The sequence below is a fragment of the Akebia trifoliata genome, chromosome 16, assembly GCF_017979445.1.
Source record: "Akebia trifoliata isolate Shusen 1 chromosome 16, ASM1797944v1, whole genome shotgun sequence".
Taxonomy (NCBI): Eukaryota; Viridiplantae; Streptophyta; class Magnoliopsida; order Ranunculales; family Lardizabalaceae; genus Akebia; species Akebia trifoliata.
In genome coordinates, this window is record NC_141390.1 from 4,454,658 (window position 1) to 4,473,911 (window position 19,254).

At 39.5% G+C, this 19,254-nt stretch overlaps 1 protein-coding gene across 1 annotated transcript; it reads left to right on the forward strand.

Annotated features, from left to right (window-relative positions):
• Positions 1-2,221: 2,221 nt before the first annotated feature.
• LOC147382376 (putative pumilio homolog 8, chloroplastic) lies at positions 2,222-4,519 on the forward strand. The gene is made up of 4 exons (XM_086428905.1): positions 2,222-3,297; positions 3,722-3,890; positions 3,973-4,136; positions 4,235-4,519. The coding sequence occupies exons 1-4, from the start codon at positions 2,312-2,314 to the stop codon at positions 4,509-4,511; spliced, it is 1,596 nt and encodes a 531-aa protein (XP_086285031.1). The 5' UTR covers positions 2,222-2,311; the 3' UTR covers positions 4,512-4,519.
• The last annotated feature ends 14,735 nt before the right edge of the window (positions 4,520-19,254 follow it).

A 19,254-nucleotide genomic window follows, 5' to 3' on the forward strand; every position in this document is an offset into this window, starting at 1 on the left:
CCTATCTTAGATTTGCGCTAGTCTGTATTAACTCCTACACTACATGAGAGTAGGCTAAGAATCATCATAGATCGAAAAAAGACACAATAAGAGGATCAATCTTCTCAAAATATTGTAGATGTATAACTTTTAGATAATCATATGAAGTATAGGTATTGAAATCTAATATCTTGTATTATAAAAAAATTTGGAATCCAAAGATTTGCAAAGAGATTCCATTAACATGTCTATTAATTCCATTAACATTTCTATTAATAATAGGTTATGCAGAGATGAAATATAAAATACAAACCATTTAATAGAATAACATGTCAATCTTATAAATTGTGGTGAAAGAAACTTCTACTTTGTACAACATTACAAACAAAAGCACAGGAAAACATCAAAAAATTATTGATCAATACTCACTCCCAACTAATAAGATCATTCAAAATTTTACAAAATATACCCCATAATCGATACAAGTATTGGTTTCTAACTGGCCCAAAGCTCAGCCATTTAAGGAGGTTTATTGTTTCCAAGCTTATTACCAAAATTCAAAAGAGAATGACAAATTTCATTCATCAACATATCAATTGGACAGCAGTCCCACTCTATGATATATATTATCAAGATTTTGTATCCAACAATGCCAACATACCATCTTTTAATATTTTCATTTATTAATTAGTTGACTAACAAACCTAATGAAAATTTTTTTCTATCTTTTCCTTCGAACCTCATATATCCATAACTCCCACTGTAAAATGTTTGAATCAAATGGTCAGAAATCAATGGTGCCACTTGATATGATTGGAATTAGTTCAAGGGCTCAATTTGCTCCAAATTTTAGGTGTTTATAGATTATATGATATAATAAAAATTAGAGAAAAAAACTAAGAAAGATTAAAAATAAATTATTTAATTATTAAAAATTATTATTTTTAACAACTTACAAAAAATGATTTAACACGTTTAATCCTTTAACGTTTATTGAAATCGCTGGACTGTCCAACATTTTTATTTCTCCTTCATCTCCTAACTCCTTTGTGACTTGGATGAGGTATGTGTATTGTGAAAAGAAGCACTTTTCTTACAACTTTGTAAGATTTCAAATTTAACTAAGAGTCCTTGAACTCAAATGGATTACCAAATCAACAATCCAATACCATAGCCTTATAGATTTCATGGAAATAAATAATCAGATTCAATAAAAATATATTTTTTTTAAATGATCTTTGAGCTTGATCCAAGGTTTTAAAATGGACGGTTACTAAAGTCTCACGAACTCCTAATTTTAAAATTAAAATGTAACAATAAAATATATATATATATATATATATATATATATATATATATTCTAAATGATCATAGAATTTTGTACTCTACATCTTTGAGGCATCAACCATATTTTTGGATGCCACAAGGTGACTTTAAAAAATCTTTAGTAAGTTTTCAAATCTTACTAAGTTAGTTAGGCTTGCTCCCTCTTTTCATCCTCAAATCTGAAAGAATCCTAACCTATTGGACATATCAATGAGAGAGAGAGAGAGAGAGAGAGAGAGAGAGTTGGGTTACCTCATCGATTTTCCAATGAGTTGGCGACTTGGTTGGTGAGGGAGACGACAAGGATATGTCTTCATAGTACTTGAAGAAGAAGAGAGAATAGATGAAAAAAAGATAAGTTTGACGTTTTGTCTTTGGATTTATTTTATTTTCAAATAAATATAACTATTATATAATAAATATACATATATTGGTTCGGTTCTCAGTTTAGTTCGATTCTATTATACCCCTAAATCGGAATTAAACCAAATCAATTGTTTTTTTTTTTTTTTTTTTTACAATCTAGAACTGAATTGAATCATGTTAAAATCGAACCAATCCAGTCCAAAAGACTTTGGTTTTGTTCGGTTCTCAATTTGATCTGATCCAACGTGTACCCCTAATTTGCAGGGAGGTAAACCAAATATTACCATTTTTAAAGGGGTATTACTAAAATTCCATTTTCAAAAGAATCACTCAATTCCACTTGCAGTACAATACGATGCTTTCTTCCTGAATTCTTTAACGAATAATTTAAAAAAATAAAATATGAAATTAGGAAAGTTTTGGGAGACTTAAAACAACAAAATCAAGCAAATAACGGAAATTTAAAAAAGTACCGTCTTAGAAGTAGGAAAGTAGTAGCGCAGTATCACTAGGAATCCCATTCCCACCAAAAAAACGGAAAACAAACTTTGTATTATAAAGATACATTCTTCCCTCTCAAACTTGCCCTCTATCAACTTCTCTCGCCCTTCTCTTCTGTTCTCTCCTCTCAGCAACAATCATGGAGGACCATGGCCATCTTCCATCTTCGCCCTCTCAGTCAAGAACCTTTAATCAATCTCGGGACTACAACGACTTTCTACATATGTTTCAAAATCTTTGGTGTCGCAGTCACAACAATGTTCCTGCTCATGGTACTAATTTACCGATCAATTCAACCAATTTTGATTCAAGTTCTGAAGCTGGTTTGGTTCAAAACTCAGAAATTGGGTTGTCGGGTTTGACTCAAATTCCATCAGTAGAGCACGAAATCATGCCAAACAGGCAATTTCAGGGAACATTGACAGCTCCGATGACCTACAATATTCGTGGTAGAGGTAACTCTGTGAACAATACTTTTACTTATCCGGTTGGAGATTCTCCGATTTATGGTATGGGATATGATCTTGGTGGTCCTGAGAATCGGGTTAGTAGTGGTAATGACTATTTTTTTGGAAATCGACCAAACCTTTTTGATCGAAACAGGATTACAGAAAGAACGAGTCCGGTTCCAATGACGCCCAATTCGTCTAGGCCCATGAATTCAACCATGGAACGAAACAATTTGACTTCAACTAGGTTTTTGAATTATAGAGGTTTTACACGAATTGAATCCAATGGATCCATTGAGGAGGAGGTTTCAAGTAATCGATTTCTTGTGTACAAGCTGATGGATTTGGGTGGTTGGTCGAATGAAAAGGTTTATAAACTCCTACTTGGAGACCTGAGCTTATTCGACGAACTACAAGGGAGTGACATAGTCATGATGGCTGAGAATCAAATCGGATCTCAATTTTTGCAGAGAATTTTGGTTGAGAGATGCCCTTCAAGCATAGAGAAGATTATCGATGGAATTATCCATTACATATTTGTTATTATGTGTGACAAAGTCGGGAATTATTTCTTTCAAAAACTACTCGAATTCTGCAACTATATTGATATAACAAGGATTGTGTACAAACTCACAACACAAGAAGGTCTTTACATCGTAGCAGACGATCAATACGGGTATGAATCTTATATAGCTTATTTGTTTCTACGAGTTTTTTTACGTAGATTGATAAAAGTGTTTAAAAATTACTTGATCAAATAAGATGTGAAATATTTATAAAAATGTTAGAATTTTTACCCTGTTATGTAAATAAATTTTTACACAAGCAGATTAAATTGTACAAATTGAAGTGTAAATTTATCTGTATATCTTACATTCGTTCTAATAAAACCAAAGGGGTACAAAGGTTTATTTATAACTTGAACCGTACAATTGTAGCCATTTGTGTAAAAAAAATTATTAGCGTAACCGGATAAATTCTAATATTTTTAAATTGCATCTGGTTACATATATTTACCAAAACTTTTATTTATTTCCATATTTTAACCTAATACTTGCGTAGAGATCATATTATACTAATGGTTTCCCACATTCACACAGAACATGTTCTGTTCAGAAGCTCATCAAAAGGCTTAAAACACTAAATCAAGGATTAATACCTTATGTGATGGAGTCCCTAGTGCCTGGACTGAAATGTTTGATGAAAAGCAAAACAGGGTTCCATTTGATCGAGTATTGCTTAAATCACCTTGATTATAGACAAAACGAGGTAATTTTAGTTTCCTAATATTCTTACCACTCATTTTTGTCTCATTAACCAATTTTCGAAGCTCAATCTTATTTGATTGCAGTACATATACATTGAGGCAATCAAGAATTGTATTGAATTGGCCACACATGAACAGGGTTGCATCACCCTCAACAATGTCATCAAAATCATACCAAGTCCCCACAGGGAAGAACTTCTAATGGAGATATCAAACAACTCTTTGTTTCTCTCGGAGGATGCTTACGGGTATTAAACACATTTTCTATAAATAAAACTCAATTTCGAGTATAAATTTGATTTTCTTCCTAGACTTCTTTGGTCGTTTAATTATTTTTTTCCTACAGGAACTATGTAGTGCAGAGTGTCCTTGATGTCAAGAACCCATACATCATTGGAATTATATGCAAAAATCTTGAAGGAAACTTTGCGCAGCTTTCCACCCAGAAACATGGTAGTCACGTCGTAGAGAAATGCTTAACATATATGGGAATGGAGTTTGTGGTTGTGGATCTCCTCTTCAGTGAAATATTGGATCAATTAGTCGGACATCCATACGGGAACTATGTGATCCAAAGAGCACTAAAGATCACAAAGGTAATTTTTTTCCGCTTCCTCTTCTGATTTTTCAATTTACCCTCATTAACTTTGCACATTGATTTAAGTTCTAAAGCAAAAGCTATTATTGCTTTTTTTTTTTCCAGAGGGAACGTTATGATCTTTACAAACAACTTGTAAATGCCTTAATCCCACATGTGCGTACATTTCAGAATTGTCCAAATGGAAGAAATGTGTTTAAGCTGATCAACAAAGACAATCTTATTAGTATAATTTAATCACTGGAAGGATCAAGTACATTTGGAATTTGTCGAATAATCTATATTTCTTTGTTTTATAATATGTATATATATTTTTTTGGGTATGTGTGTGCAAATGACACTTTGTGTCAATTTGTAAGTTAGGTGTAGGGTAAGGTCTTTATTTTTCTTCCAAGGATAGATAGTTTGAAGTGAATTTCACTATGTAATTCTCGGCTGTTAGTATAAAGCTTTCTTATTGTTTTTAATTTTTATTTATTTTTATTGTTGAGCAGTGTTTCTTGGTGATGATATAGTGTGTTTTTTTTTCTCAATTTTGACTGAAAACCCGAGTTACAAATAATTTTATAGTCATTAGACACCTCTCTACACTTTTGTGAATAGTTGAGATTCCCCACATTTGTTTTCAAACTAATATCATGCTCTTTTGACCATTTCTTTTCTTATAGACTAACAAAAAAAATTGACAGTAATACCCTCATTTTCAACTTGTAAGCAAAAAACTGAACTTTTTTTTTTCCTTCCTAAAATCAATCATATTCAAGCACTTCAACCTCTATAGAAAATTAATTTTTATTTTTTAACTCAGCCTCAATCCATTGTTTTGATCATTGCCTTATATAAAATCCTAAAAGTTTCTATAAAAAATCTCATCACCTTCTACTTGAAAAATTCTTATCTTTTTCTTTAATTTGAAACTTAAACTAGATTAAACTTTTGAAATTTAAAGTAAAAAATGTTTACCCAAGAGATTGAAATGACTGGTTTGGGGAAGAGATTGAGTTAGAAAGGTTTTTGGTTTTAGGTTGAAGAGTGTACTGAGATCACTTACCTTTGTTTATTGGATAAGACTGAGGTTGAGGGGGACATGTAATTGTTTTGGTGAATATTTGTGACAATCTATGTTTTTGAACCGATGGCATTGCCCCTTGACTTGGGTCTTCTCTCACAAGCTAATGAAAATACCTAAATGCCCATTTTTTCAATCTCTAATTGAAGATCTTTGAATTTTATCCCCCAAACCAGTCAACTTTAAGCTATTCAGCCTTACGATTAAATATTCACCACGTCATAAGAGGCAAATAGCGGTATTAATGACTTACCAAAGCAATGGTTCTTCAAGGACAGCCTTTATCAGTCGTCCCATGAAAGATGACTCTGTTTTCGTACAACTTTATTGTCGCTGTGGAAGAGAAATTTGAATAGTCGTTTCACTCCGTCAAACATAGGGTGTTCCAAGTCGTTTTTGCCCTAATATGCACGATTGAGCAAAGTTGAGGGTTTTCCCGAAAGATCTCAACTCCAAGTACCTAATCATATTTTTCCCTTAATTTATGGATTCAGTCGTTGTCTTTGACTTCTCCTCCTAATCTTCAAATCAAACTCAAGTGAGGGTTTAATCTTTTTAGGGTTTTTATTCCTAAGTTCAAAAAATTGTTTGAAGAGAGAGATCTATCATTCTATTTCCCACCTCTGAGAGAGAGAGAGAGAGAGCACAAACCCTAACAGCTTGGATGGATGCTAGAGAAATTATGGGTCTTTGATCTTTTTAGAAGTCATTCTCTGTAGTAAATCTTGTTGTTTTATCATATCTGATAGATCTATCTTGATTAGTAATGGTTTTAAGTATCAATTTCTTGTCTTCGATCTATTTGTATTTCTTCATTGTTTTTCTTCGATGATAAAGGTTCTCTTTAGGTCAAATGATTGTGATAGTAGATTTTTTATCTTTTATGAGTAAATTATAATAGGTTCAGACCATTTTTGAACTATGTTAATATGAAGTTCGGAAGAGCTCTCTTTAAGTTAAACTAGATCAGAGATCCATTATATAAAAATTCGATTATTTTAGGGTTTCTTTTGAACTCCATTTCTCTTGTAATTTATATTGTTTTGGAACAATGTAGGTTGGATGGATCTGTACCATATGAATCTGTACAATTGATATATGATATTCTTAGGTTGAAAGGTTCTTTGATAAACACATTGTACAGTATGGCAACATAGGTTAGTTGATTGGAAATTTAGGATATGTTTGATTGCATATGGAAAATAAGGTGGAAAATGACATTTTTCAAGTGTTTGATTGTACATGGAAATGAAAATTCATTTTCCACCTCAATCAAAAATTCCACCAAAACATGGATTTTACTTTCCCACCCATATAGGTGGGAAAGTGAAATCCACCCATATAGGTGGGAAAGTGAAATCCACCCATATTTTCCATTCCCAATTCTTCCCCACTCATATCTTCTTCTTCCCTGCCACCATCACACTAACCTCGCCGTCATCATCGTCGTCATCACCATCTCCAGCGACCTTCTCTCTCTCTCTCACCTCCTTCGCCACCACCACCACCACCACGTTCTCCCCTCATCTTCCTCATCATCTTCTTCCTCACTTACCTCCGCCATCGCCATCGCCGTCGCCGTCACCGCCGCCACTGCCACCACCACCACCACCATGTTCTCCCCTCTTCTTCGTTACCTCTACTGCTACCGCCACCGCCACCACCACCACCACTACATCCTCCCCCCTCCTTCTTCCTCCTCGTCTACTTTTTCCTCTCTCTCTCCTCTCATCTTCTGTCTCCTCTTCCTCCTCTCCTTCTTCTTTTTCCTCATATAATTTTCCCATGATTTTATCCAAGTAAAATCAAACAATAGAATTTGATTTTCCAACCCTACCTATTTTCCACCACTATTTTTCTATGGATTTCAAATTCCATAAAAAAGTCACTTTTCATGCAATCAAACATAAAAGGAATAGAGAGTGTATTTGATGAGTTTTGGGAGAGGTTTCGGAGAGATTGTAGCAGAAAGATTAGTGGATTTGGAGTTCTTGAGTCTGTGTTGGGGATTGATTTGAGTTCTATTTCATGACTTCAAAGCCAAGCTCCATTCTATTTCAATAAAGATTCTGATTCTTTCCCCCTTTTTTCCATTGTTGAATCTTGGATGTTAGCAATGGTTACTTAATTTTTGATGTGCTGGTGGTATTAGTGATGAGAAACCTCACCATCAACTCTAGATGGGTCCACGACCCATACCAAATCCAAATGGGTCCATGACCCATATCCACTTCCAATTAGGTCAATGACCCATATCCATACCCAAAAGGGGTCCACAACATATATCCACTTCCAAATGGGTTCACAACCCATATCCACTTCCAATTGGGTCCACGACCCATATCCACTTCTACATGGGTCCACGACTCATGCCATATCCAGATGGGTCCATGACCCATATCCACTTTCGATTGGGTCAACAACCCATATCTATACCCAAATGGGTCCATGACCCATATCCCCTTCCAATTGGGTCAACGACCCATATCTATATCCAAATGGGTCCACGACTCATACCATATCCAAATGGGCCACAACCCATATCCACTTCCAATTGGGTCCACGACCCGTATCCACTTCCAATTGGGTCCATGACCCATATCCACTTCCAATTGGATCCACTACCCGTATCCATATCCAAATAGGTCCATATCCATTTCCAATTGGGTCCACGACCCGTATCCACTTCCAAATGGGTTCACAACCCATATCCACTTCCAATTGGGTCCACGACCCATATCCACTTCTACATGGGTCCACGACCCATATCCACTTCTACATGGGTCCATGACCCATGCCATATCCAGATAGGTCCATGACCCATATCCACTTTCGATTGGGTCAACAACCCATATCTATACCCAAATGGGTCCATGACCCATATCCCCTTTCAATTGGGTCAACGACCCAAATCTATATCCAAATGGGTCCACGACCCATACCATATCCAAATGGGCCCACAACCCATATCCACTTCCAATTGGGTCCACGACCCGTATCCACTTCCAATTGGGTCCATGACCCATATCCACTTCCAATTGGATCCACTACCCGTATCTATATCCAAATAGGTCCATATCCACTTCCAATTGGGTCCACGACCTGTATCCACTTCCAAATGGGTTCACAACCCATATTCACTTCCAATTGGGTCCACGACCCATATCCACTTCTACATGGGTCCACGACCCATGCCATATCTAGATGGATCCATGACCCATATCCACTTTCGATTGGGTCAACAACCCATATCTATACCCAAATGGGTCCATGACCCATATCCCCTTTCAATTGGGTCAACGACCCATATCTATACCCAAATGGGTCCACAACCTATATCCGTTCCAAATGGGTTCACGACCCATACCCACTTCCAATTAGATCCACAACCCATACCTACCTCTAGATGGGTTCATGACACATATCCATTTCGAGTCGGATCCACAACCCGTACCAGATCAATCTTTCAATCTCAACCATGTTCATAATCTATATGTGAACCTTTGGCTCCGTGCCAATAAACCCCCAGCTCCGTACTGACAAACTTTCGGTTCCGTGCCGACGAACCCTCAGCTCTGTGCCGATAAACCCCCAACTCCATGCCGATGAACTTTCAGCTCCGTGCTGATGAACCTCCAGCTCCGTGCTGATAAACCTCCGGCTCCGTGCCGATGAACATCCAGCTCCGTGCTGATGAACCTTCGGCTTCGTGCTGATAAACCTCCAGCTCTGTGCTGATGAACCTTCGACTCCGCGCTGATAAACCTCCAGCTCCGTGCTGACAACCTCCAGCTCCGTGCTGATGAACCTTCGGCTCCGTACTGACAACCGTCAGCTCCGTGCCGATAAAACTCCAGCTCCGTGCAAATGAACCTCCAGCTCCGTGCTGACAAACCTCCGACTCCGTGCTGATGAACCTTCGGCTCCGTGCCAATAAACCCCCAGCTCCGTGCTGACAAACTTTCAGCTCCGTGCCGAGGAACCCTCAGCTCTGTGCCAATAAACCCCCAACTCCATGCCGATGAACTTTCAGCTCCGTGTTGATGAACCTCCAGCTCCGTGCTGATAAACCTCCGATTCCGTGCCGATGAACCTCCAGCTCCGTGCTGATGAACCTTCGGCTTCGTGCTGATAAACCTCTGGCTCCGTGCCGATGAACCTTCGGCTTCGTGCTGATAAACCTCCGGCTCCGTGCCGATGAACCTTCGGCTCCGCGCCGATAAATCTCCAGCTCCGTGCTGACAACCCCCAGCTCCTTGCTGATGAACTTTCAGCTCCGTGCTGACAACCTCCAACGCCTTGCTGATGAGCCTTCGGATCCGTACTGACAACCGTCAGCTCCGTGCCGATAAACCTCCGGCTCCGTGCCAATGAACCTCCAGCTCCGTGCTGACAAACCTCCGGCTCCGTGCTGATGAATCTTCGGCTCAGTGTCGATAAATCCCCAGCTCCGTGCTGATGAACCTTCGGCTCCGTACTGACAACCGTCAGCTCCGTGCCGATAAACCTCCGGCTCCGTTCCAATGAACCTCCAGCTTCGTGTTGACAAACCTCTGGCTCCATGCTGATGAACCTTCGGCTCAGTGTCGATAAACCCCCAACTCCGTGCTGACAACCTTCAGCTCCGCGCCGATAAACCTCCGGCTCCGTGTCGATGAACCTCCAGCTCCGTGCTGACAAACCTTCAATCCATGCCGATGAACCCCAACTCCGTGCAGACAAAAAATCCAACCTCAACGAAATTCAGGATTTTCTTAAAACAACTTTATCAATTAATCCAATCTGTCATAATTTCACCCACCTTACAAATGCCTGCACCTGGATTTGACGACAGTCACCCAGAAGTGATGGTCATATCTGAACCGCCAAGGGAGCCACTCTCCCGATTTATCCGCCCTGCAGAAGAAGGGCAAATTTTCAAGAATTGGGAGGAGTACCCAATCACTTACGAGGCCGCCATGGGGTCCAGAATCCCTACGGCCTCCAAAAAAAACGTCATTAGCAAAATCTCGTCTATCCGAGGACCATAATAAGCCCTCGTCCTCAGAACAAGACTGTTTTAGGGGCTCACCTTCATTGCTAATAAATTTGCATGATTTTTCTTTATCTTGTTTCAGGAATACAGATAATCCACAAAATCCAAAAAAATTAAAAATCTTTCAAAATTCAAAAAAATAAAAAATCTTTCAAAATTCAAAAAAATCAAAAACTCTCCAAAATTCAAAAAAATCAAATATTTTCAAAAATTCAAAAAATTCAGAAATCTTCAAAATACCTAAGGTTTTCAAAGAATTTCCTCAGTTGAGTGAGTCTTGTGACAGAAAAGAGTATGAAAGAGATGAATACGACTTTGACCTCGAGCTCGACTTTAATCTCATGGGAATCGAAGAAGAGTTAGAGGAAGAGGTTGAGTATCCTCTAAAAGAAATCAAAAAACTCATAGAACGTCACGAGAAAGGTGTTCAGCCAAACATAGAGGATACAAACTCAGTGAACCTAGGCACCGAAGATGACCCACGGATCGTTAAAATCGGAGCCCTATTAACAATCGAGCAGAAAAAAGAGATGACAAAGTTCTTACAACAGTACCAAGATGTCTTCGCATGGTCCTACCAAGACATGCCCGGGTTAGACACAGATTTAGTCGTTCACAAGTTACCTATCAAATCAGGAAGCAAGCCAGTCAAGCAGAAATTACGAAGGTTGAAACCAGAGTGGACACTTAAGGTCAAAGATGAAGTAATAAAGCAGTTCCAAGCAGGGTTTCTCGCAGTATCCACCTATCCTGAGTGGCTCGCTAATGTCGTTCCTGTACCAAAAAAAGATGGAAAGGTGCGCATGTGTGTAGACTATCGTGATCTGAACAGAGCCAGTCCTAAAGATGACTTTCCATTACCACACATCGACACTTTGGTCGACAACACAGCAGGGCACGGTATGTTCTCCTTCATGGACGGCTTCTTGGGTTACAATCAGATAAAAATGGCGGAAGAAGATCAAGAGAAGACTGCATTCATTACACCTTGGGGTACCTTTCACTATAAGGTCATGCCATTTGGTCTCAAGAACGCTGGGGCAACATACCAACGAGCCATGACGGCCTTATTTCATGACATGATCCACAAAGAAATAGAGGTATACGTGGACGACATGATAGCTAAATCCAATCTCGATGAGGATCATCTGGTAAACTTGAAGAAACTGTTTGATCGACTAAGGAAATACAGTTTAAAACTTAATCCGGCAAAGTGTGTATTTGGGACCACGTCAGGGAAGCTATTAGGGTTTATTGTCAACAGAAGAGGCATCGAAGTCGATCCAGCTAAAACGAAGTACATCATAAATATGGAACCACCCAAATCAGAGAAAAAGATCAGGGGATTCCTAGGGAGAATTCAGTACATTAGTCGGTTCATCGCACAACTAACTCTGATATGTGAGCCAGTATTCAAACTACTGAAGAAGAATGAGCCAAAAGAATGGAATGAAGACTGTCAGGAAGCTTTTGACAAGATTAAGAGATATCTGCTTAATTCACCGATTTTAGTTCCACCTACACCAGGTCGACCTTTACTGATGTATCTTTCTATGCAAGAAAACTCCATGGGCTGTGTACTGGGGCAACATGATGAAACAGGTCGAAAAGAGCGTGCCATCTATTACCTTAGCAAGAAGTTCAAAAGTTACGAGGTGAACTATTCAACACTCGAAAAGACGTGTTGTGCCCTCGTTTGGGCATCACAACGACTACGCCACTACTTGCTTAGCTATTCAACTATGCTCATTGCTCGGATGGACCGCTTGAAGTACCTCTTTCAGAAGCCGGCGCTAACAGGACGCACTGCAAAATGGTAGCTACTATTATCTGAGTTCGACATCACCTATGTCACTCAAAAAGCCATAAAAGGACAAGCCATTGCTGACCACTTAGCGGAACACCCTCTGCCCGACTATGAACCGCTAAAGACAAAGTTTCCTGATGAAGCCATTTTGTTTGCTGAAGCCGAGAGCGACAATGAAGAATCTAGTTGGAAAATGTATTTCGATGGAGCAGTAAATCAAAAGGGAAATGGAATTGGGGCAGTCCTGGTCAAGCCAGACGGAACTCATATCCCCATCGCAGTCAAATTAAGGTTTCAGTGTTCCAACAACGAAGCTGAATACAAAGCATGCATTGTGGGATTGAAAGCAGCAATCGACTTCGAAGTTGATGAAATAGATGTATTTGGAGACTCAAGTCTGGTAGTCTACCAGACAACCGGAGAATGGAAAACCCGAGAGTAGAGACTGGTTCCGTATCATGAATATCTCAAAGATCTAAGTTCAAACTTCACCCGAATCTCATTTACCTATATGCCGAGGGCTAAGAACCAGTTTGCAAATGCATTGGCTACTCTGGCTTCAATGATCAGCATCTCTGAAGATACCATAGTTGACCCTCTTGAGATTGGTATTCAAGATGAGCCAACGTATTCCTTACCTGTGGATATCGAAGAACCTGAGGAAAAATCATGGTATGCAGACATCAAGGCATTCTTAGAAGATCGAACTTTTCCACGTGATGCCACAACGACAAACCGAAAGACTATTCAGAGATTGGCAGGACAGTTCTTCTTGAGTAGCGGAGTTTTGTACAAAAAGTCGTATCACGAGGTCCTCCTCAGGTGTGTAACACAGACAGAAGCTCAACGCTTGATCGAGACCGTGCACGGAGGAGTATGTGGACCTCACATGAATGGGCATATGCTCGCAAAGAAGATTATGAGAATGGATTACTACTGGATGACTATGGAGAGCGATGGGTACCAACATGTTCGGAAATGTCATTTGTGCCAAATCTATGCCAACAAAATCAATGCACCACCTTCAGAATTGCACAATATGACTTCTTCTTGGCCCTTCTCACTCTGAGATAACAGGATAATTGAATGAGACATCATATAGTACCGGAGTCTCTGAGTAGCCCATACCAGTGCTAAGCAAGTTTTTTCGAGAACCGAATATTTTCGTTCAAACTCTAACATTTTTTTACTGATGTAGTATATAGCCCTCTCTTTGCAAGTATCTTTGTCATGCTATGCAAGCATGCATCCCATAATTTCTTCTGTGACTAACAGATAAAGAAGAAGTGGTTCACTCGGTGTAGGTGGAACCAAAATAGGTGGGTTTAAGAGATACTCCTTGACTTGGTTGAAAGCCTTTTAACATTGTTCATTCTAAATTGTTGGTTCATTCTTCTTGAGAAGCTTGAAAATAAGTTCACAGACGTTGGTGAGTTGAGCAATGAATCTACTAACATACTGGATTCTGCCTAGAAAACCTCGAATATGCTTTTCAGTCTTAGGCGGCAGCATATCTTGGATAGCTTTAATCTTTATAGGGTCTACTTCGATCCCTCTTTGACTGACCACAAATCCCAACAGTTTTCCAGAAGTTACTCCAAATACACATTTCTGTGGGTTGAGACGGAGTTGGTACTTTTGAATCCTTGTGAGAAATTTTTCTAACGCAGTAACATGCCCTAGTTGTTCTTTGGATTTGACTATCATATCATTTACATAGACTTCGACCTCCTTGTGTATCATGTCATGTAGTAAAGTCGTGGTTGCTCTTTGATAGGTAGCTCCAGCGTTCTTCAAACCAAAATGCATGACCTTGTAGCAGAAGGTCCCCCACTGTGTGATGAATGAAGTTTTTTGCATATCTCGAGGGTCCATTTTTATCTGATTGTACCATGAAAATCCATCCATGAAGGACAACAACGCGTGTCCTGCTGTACTGTCCACTAGAACATCTATGTGTGGTAAAGGGAAACTATCATTTGGACTTGCTTTGTTTAGGTCTCTAAAATCCACACACATCCTGACTTTTCCATCATTTTTCGGTACTAGAACGACATTAGCAATCCACTCAGGGTATTCTACTACTTCCAAAAATCCAGCGTTAATCTGCTTCGTAACTTCTTCTTTGATTTTCAAAGTTCATTTCGGCTTCATACGTCGAAGTTTCTATTTGATTGGTCGAGCATCAGGATATAATATCTGTGCTTACCCCCGACATATCCTCGTAAGACCACGCGAACACGTCTTTGAACTTTCTGAGCAAGTCTACTATCCCTTTGCGTTTATCGAGAGATAAAGTGACCCCTATCCGAATTTCTTGAGGACTTTCTTTTGTTCCGAGGTTGATAACCTCTACTTCCTCTATTAGAGGTTAAGTCTGACGTTCCTCTTCTTGTTCAAGTAATTTGATTATTTCAAGGGGAGGTTCTTCGTCAGAAGATTCTCCCTCCGAAGTCAGATTATTAGTCAAATTATTATTGTGCTCGAGGTAATCAAAAATTTCTTTCATTTCATTAAAAGGAGATGGGGTAATAGGACTCATTGCCGACTTGACAAACTCACTAAACTTAGCAGAAATAATGGACTTACCTGACTCAGCAGAAACAAATGACTCATCTGGCATGTCAGACCGAACAGGACTAAGGGGACTGACAGACCCAGTCTTGACATGCAACACATGACTAATTACATGATAGCTAGAGAGACACCCTACAGCAGGTTTGATTATAGACTGAGGATTTGGGATCCCCTTCTCAGTTGACAACACCAGAACATTATGATCTTCAATGAATAACTGGTCGATGTTGAAGGAGTCTAGATTGAGCTGCCAGTCTTCAATTTTCTTTTCTTCATCTTCTGTGCTTGTTTCCTTTTCAGGCCAATCCATATCAAAAAAGATCTCAAACCCCGGCAGACGAGTACCTATGATGTGGTCAATGAATGGCTCGGGGAACCCACAGTAATGGAAATCTTCTCCTTCCTTCACGAAATAACCATTAAGGGTCTTACGATAAGACTTCATTTTGATGAGATCCATGGTGCGTTTTTGCCTTTTCGCAATCGCCTTGTCCCGTCTTGTTTTCTAGTATTGGGCCTAATCTTCATTAGTAGACTTATATCCTAGCCCGAATGTGTTGATGACTTCTTTAATCACTGGTGCTCTTTAATACCTTGCTGCTTGCGACCTAAGCCCATACCAGGGAAAAATCTCATTGTCTTGAATATATTGGCCATGTAACAGTTAGAGGTATTTTCCATTGAAAAATATTCTTTCATGGCTTGATCCCATTGGACTGAGCATATCTTTTCAAACTTGAACCCACTGAGCTCTACTCCCTGTTGTTCTGGTTGAATCTCAAGCAACGGCTCACTTTTAGCTTCAGTATTGTTTATAATTCCCACAATTTTAGCATCTCCATGAAGTGTAATTACTAGCTCATCCTTAATAAACTTGACCTTCTGGTGCAGCGTGGAAGGTATGACTTTGATTTGGTGTAGCCACGGTCTTTCTAATAACAGATTAAAGGAGGACTAGATGTCTATGACCTAAAATTCTACAGGAAATTCAGCTATGCTTGTGGATAGTCGAAGGTAAAAAATTCCCAGTACATCCCTTTTGGTGTTATCATAGGCCCTAACCCCTTGATTAGTGGGCTTGAGATCTTCAGTTTTAAACCCAAGACAAGTGGCGATTTTCAAAGGGCAAACATTCAATGCACTCCCATTATCAATCAATACCAGAGGTACCCTCATCCCGTTACAGTCAACTGTGATGTGTAATGGTTTAGTGTGGTTTGCTCCTTCTTTTGGGAGATCGGAGTCTGAGAAGGATAAGATATTCTCCACATAAGTCACCTCTACTATGTTGGCCAGTTGATTTGGAGAAGTGTCAAGGGAGATTTGGGCTGTACTTAATGCTTTGAGAACAGCCTCCCTATGGGCAGTGGAAGCCATAAGTAAACCCCAGACTGAGATATTGACTCCTGATTTCTTCAATTGCTTGATCATAGAGTTATCTTCTTCAATATTTTCTGTGATAGGATCTTCTTTTTCTTTTCTTGCCAAAGCTGTCGGATTATCAACACAGAGTTCTTGTGGTTTAAAAACTTTTTCCCCTCGAGTCATATGTCTAACTTCATCACAGGAGAGAGGATAAGGTTCATCTTCTTCAGTCAGTAAGTATGGATCTTCATCTGTCAAAGGTACAGGGCTTTTTAAGTTCATCTGGGCCAACAAGTAACTGGTGAATGCGGGGCTACTATATCGAGGTGGGGATAAACAATACGTATCATCTGAGGTTAAATCAAATGGTTCATAGTTTGTGGTGAAAACCTCATCATTGAAGATTATCCCGGCAAGGGGGTAACTAGGCGGTTTGAATTGAATGGGATAGATAAGAGAGACAGGATTGAATGGCAATGGTGTGTGAGAAACCATGTTCAATGTTGGTGGAGGTTGATAGGTAGGTAATGGATTAGTGGTAACATTTGGTGGGCTAGGGATTGTGACTTTCTTGTTGTCAATCAGGTTTTGAATGGCATGACGCAGGGTAATACATCGATCCATGTGATTGTCAGGGTTTTGATAGAACTCGCAGAACAAGTTAGAATTATGTCCAGCTGGCAAGGGATTAGGTATAAGAAGCCATTTTTCACCAATTTGTGAAAAGTCACAGTAAGACTCATCCCTAGATTGGTAAATTGACACGGTATTCAAGGTTGACTTGGGTGAGCTTGGTTATTAGTTCGGACTGGGGGTTGAGCTGGGGTAGCTAACGTGTTGGTTATATAGACATGGTTGGTGCTAGGTTTAGAAACATAGGGTTTCTTAAGCTTGTTATCCGAGGGGTTAGAAAGAACCCCAGAGGCAAGCGTCCTCGAGTTGACTTCCAGCTTGTAATAAAGACTCGAAAGTAGGGAGATATTGGGCCACCAGGTGTTGAGCATATCCTTGTGAGAGGTTCTTTAAGATAATTGCTACTTGTTCCTTCTCTGAAGGCCTATCCCACATTTGGGCAGTTTTGGCCCTCCAGCGACCAATGAAATCAGTGAACGTCTCCCCATTCTTCTGCTTAGTTGTGTCCAAATCTCTTCTTGAAGTCTCAATCTCGGTACTGTACTTATATTGATGCCAGAAAGCCTTTGACATATTCTCCCAGGTGCCCACAGTAACTGGATCTTGAGACATTAGCTAGCGTAGTGCTGACCCTGATAAAGTTCTTTGAAACAACAACGTCATATGTTCGTCGCTGAGCCCCATAGTGTGCATGTTAGTAACATACACCTTAAGATGTGTTTTTGCACACCCTATACCACTAAATTTGTCCATTTCTAGTATCACAAACTTCTCAGGCAAATGAATTCTAGGGATGCGGTTCAAAGCTTCAATGCCTGCTGCAATTTCATCGATGCCTTTTATACTTTTCATTGCCGAGTCTAATTGAGACATTCTGTTAGCTAACATCGGATTTTCATCAACATAATCTTCATCTCCATCGAGTTTGAAGACTTCACGTGGACGTCTCTCTTCTACCTTCTTCATTTAGGGGATTGCCCGTTGATTCCGAGGTCTGTTCTAGTACTTCCACTTTGCCTTTTATACTGTTGATATCATTGGCAAAGGCTGCCAAGATCTTACAGATCTCTGTAAGTTCAGATTCTGAAGCCATCTCTGCTTGTTGACTTGGTACTGTAACTCGTTCTAGCCGACTGGACTTACGACTCCAACTAGGAGGTGGACGCTTGAGTTTGGGCGCAATGATAATCCTATATGACCCCATCAAAGGTAAATTTAGTCAATTTCAGTATTACCCTCTTGATAACATTTTAAAGAATCACTTTATTGAGGTTTGTGCACCAATCCATTAATTAATCCATTCACCTAACGAACATTCAAAGAAGAAATCAATATTTATTTGAAAGAAAATAGCTTTATTGAAAATGATTGACAAATAAATGTTCTTATTAAAAACATCTTTCAACAAATTTGACTTGAACTATTTTTACATGGACGCTTGGCTTTGTCTTGATGGTCATCAGGATTGCTGTCAGGCTTGACTCTCTTGGCTCTAACAACTGGTTCGTTGAATTCTGCTGGTCCGTCTGATACCCTAAGGTGCGCTTGTTCCAAGCTTTCTCAATGAGGTGTACTAACTTTTCAGTCAAAGGCTCAGGGGGAAAGAAGGCTTTGTGCTGGGGAAGGATAACTCTATAGGTACGTCGTACTATTCTGAGATCAGATTAGGATGGTAAAAAAAGGTTTATTCTAAACCAATCAGACGGACATAGTAGGATCCTTTGGTTCCTAGAACAGGGGGATCAGTCATCAACCAAGGGCACCTAAAATGGATATGACAGGGAAGGCGAGAGTCTAACCATTTGCTCCAAGCTTTGACTGAGTTGTGACGCACTAACATGTTTCTCTTGGAAAAGTGTTCTAGCCCATATTCGAGGTTTGAAGGAACCTCTATGATTTTGAGACGGTCACAAAGTCACATATAGAGTAAGTAGGGGCTTCCTTTGAAGCTTTCCAGCTCACTGTTTTTTATGACATCTAAACCTGAGAAAGTTTTAGCTAGGATGAGAGGTACCGGATTGGCTTTCCTTGAGAGTTGAAAGGCTATATCTATGAAGGACTCAGAGATAGTTTGGCCATCACTATTGGAGGTCAGTATGTATTGGGCTAGGATTCCTAAGCATAATCGATAATCTCTAGTGGCTTGCCAGGCTTCGAGTTTTACATTGATAGGGTGACTACGGGAGCGATACGGGCCCAATAAAGGTACTAAGTTTAATCTCCAGTCATGGACCAAGGCCTTGGCTTCTTTCTTGGAAATATTCAGTCCTGTGGCGAGGTCA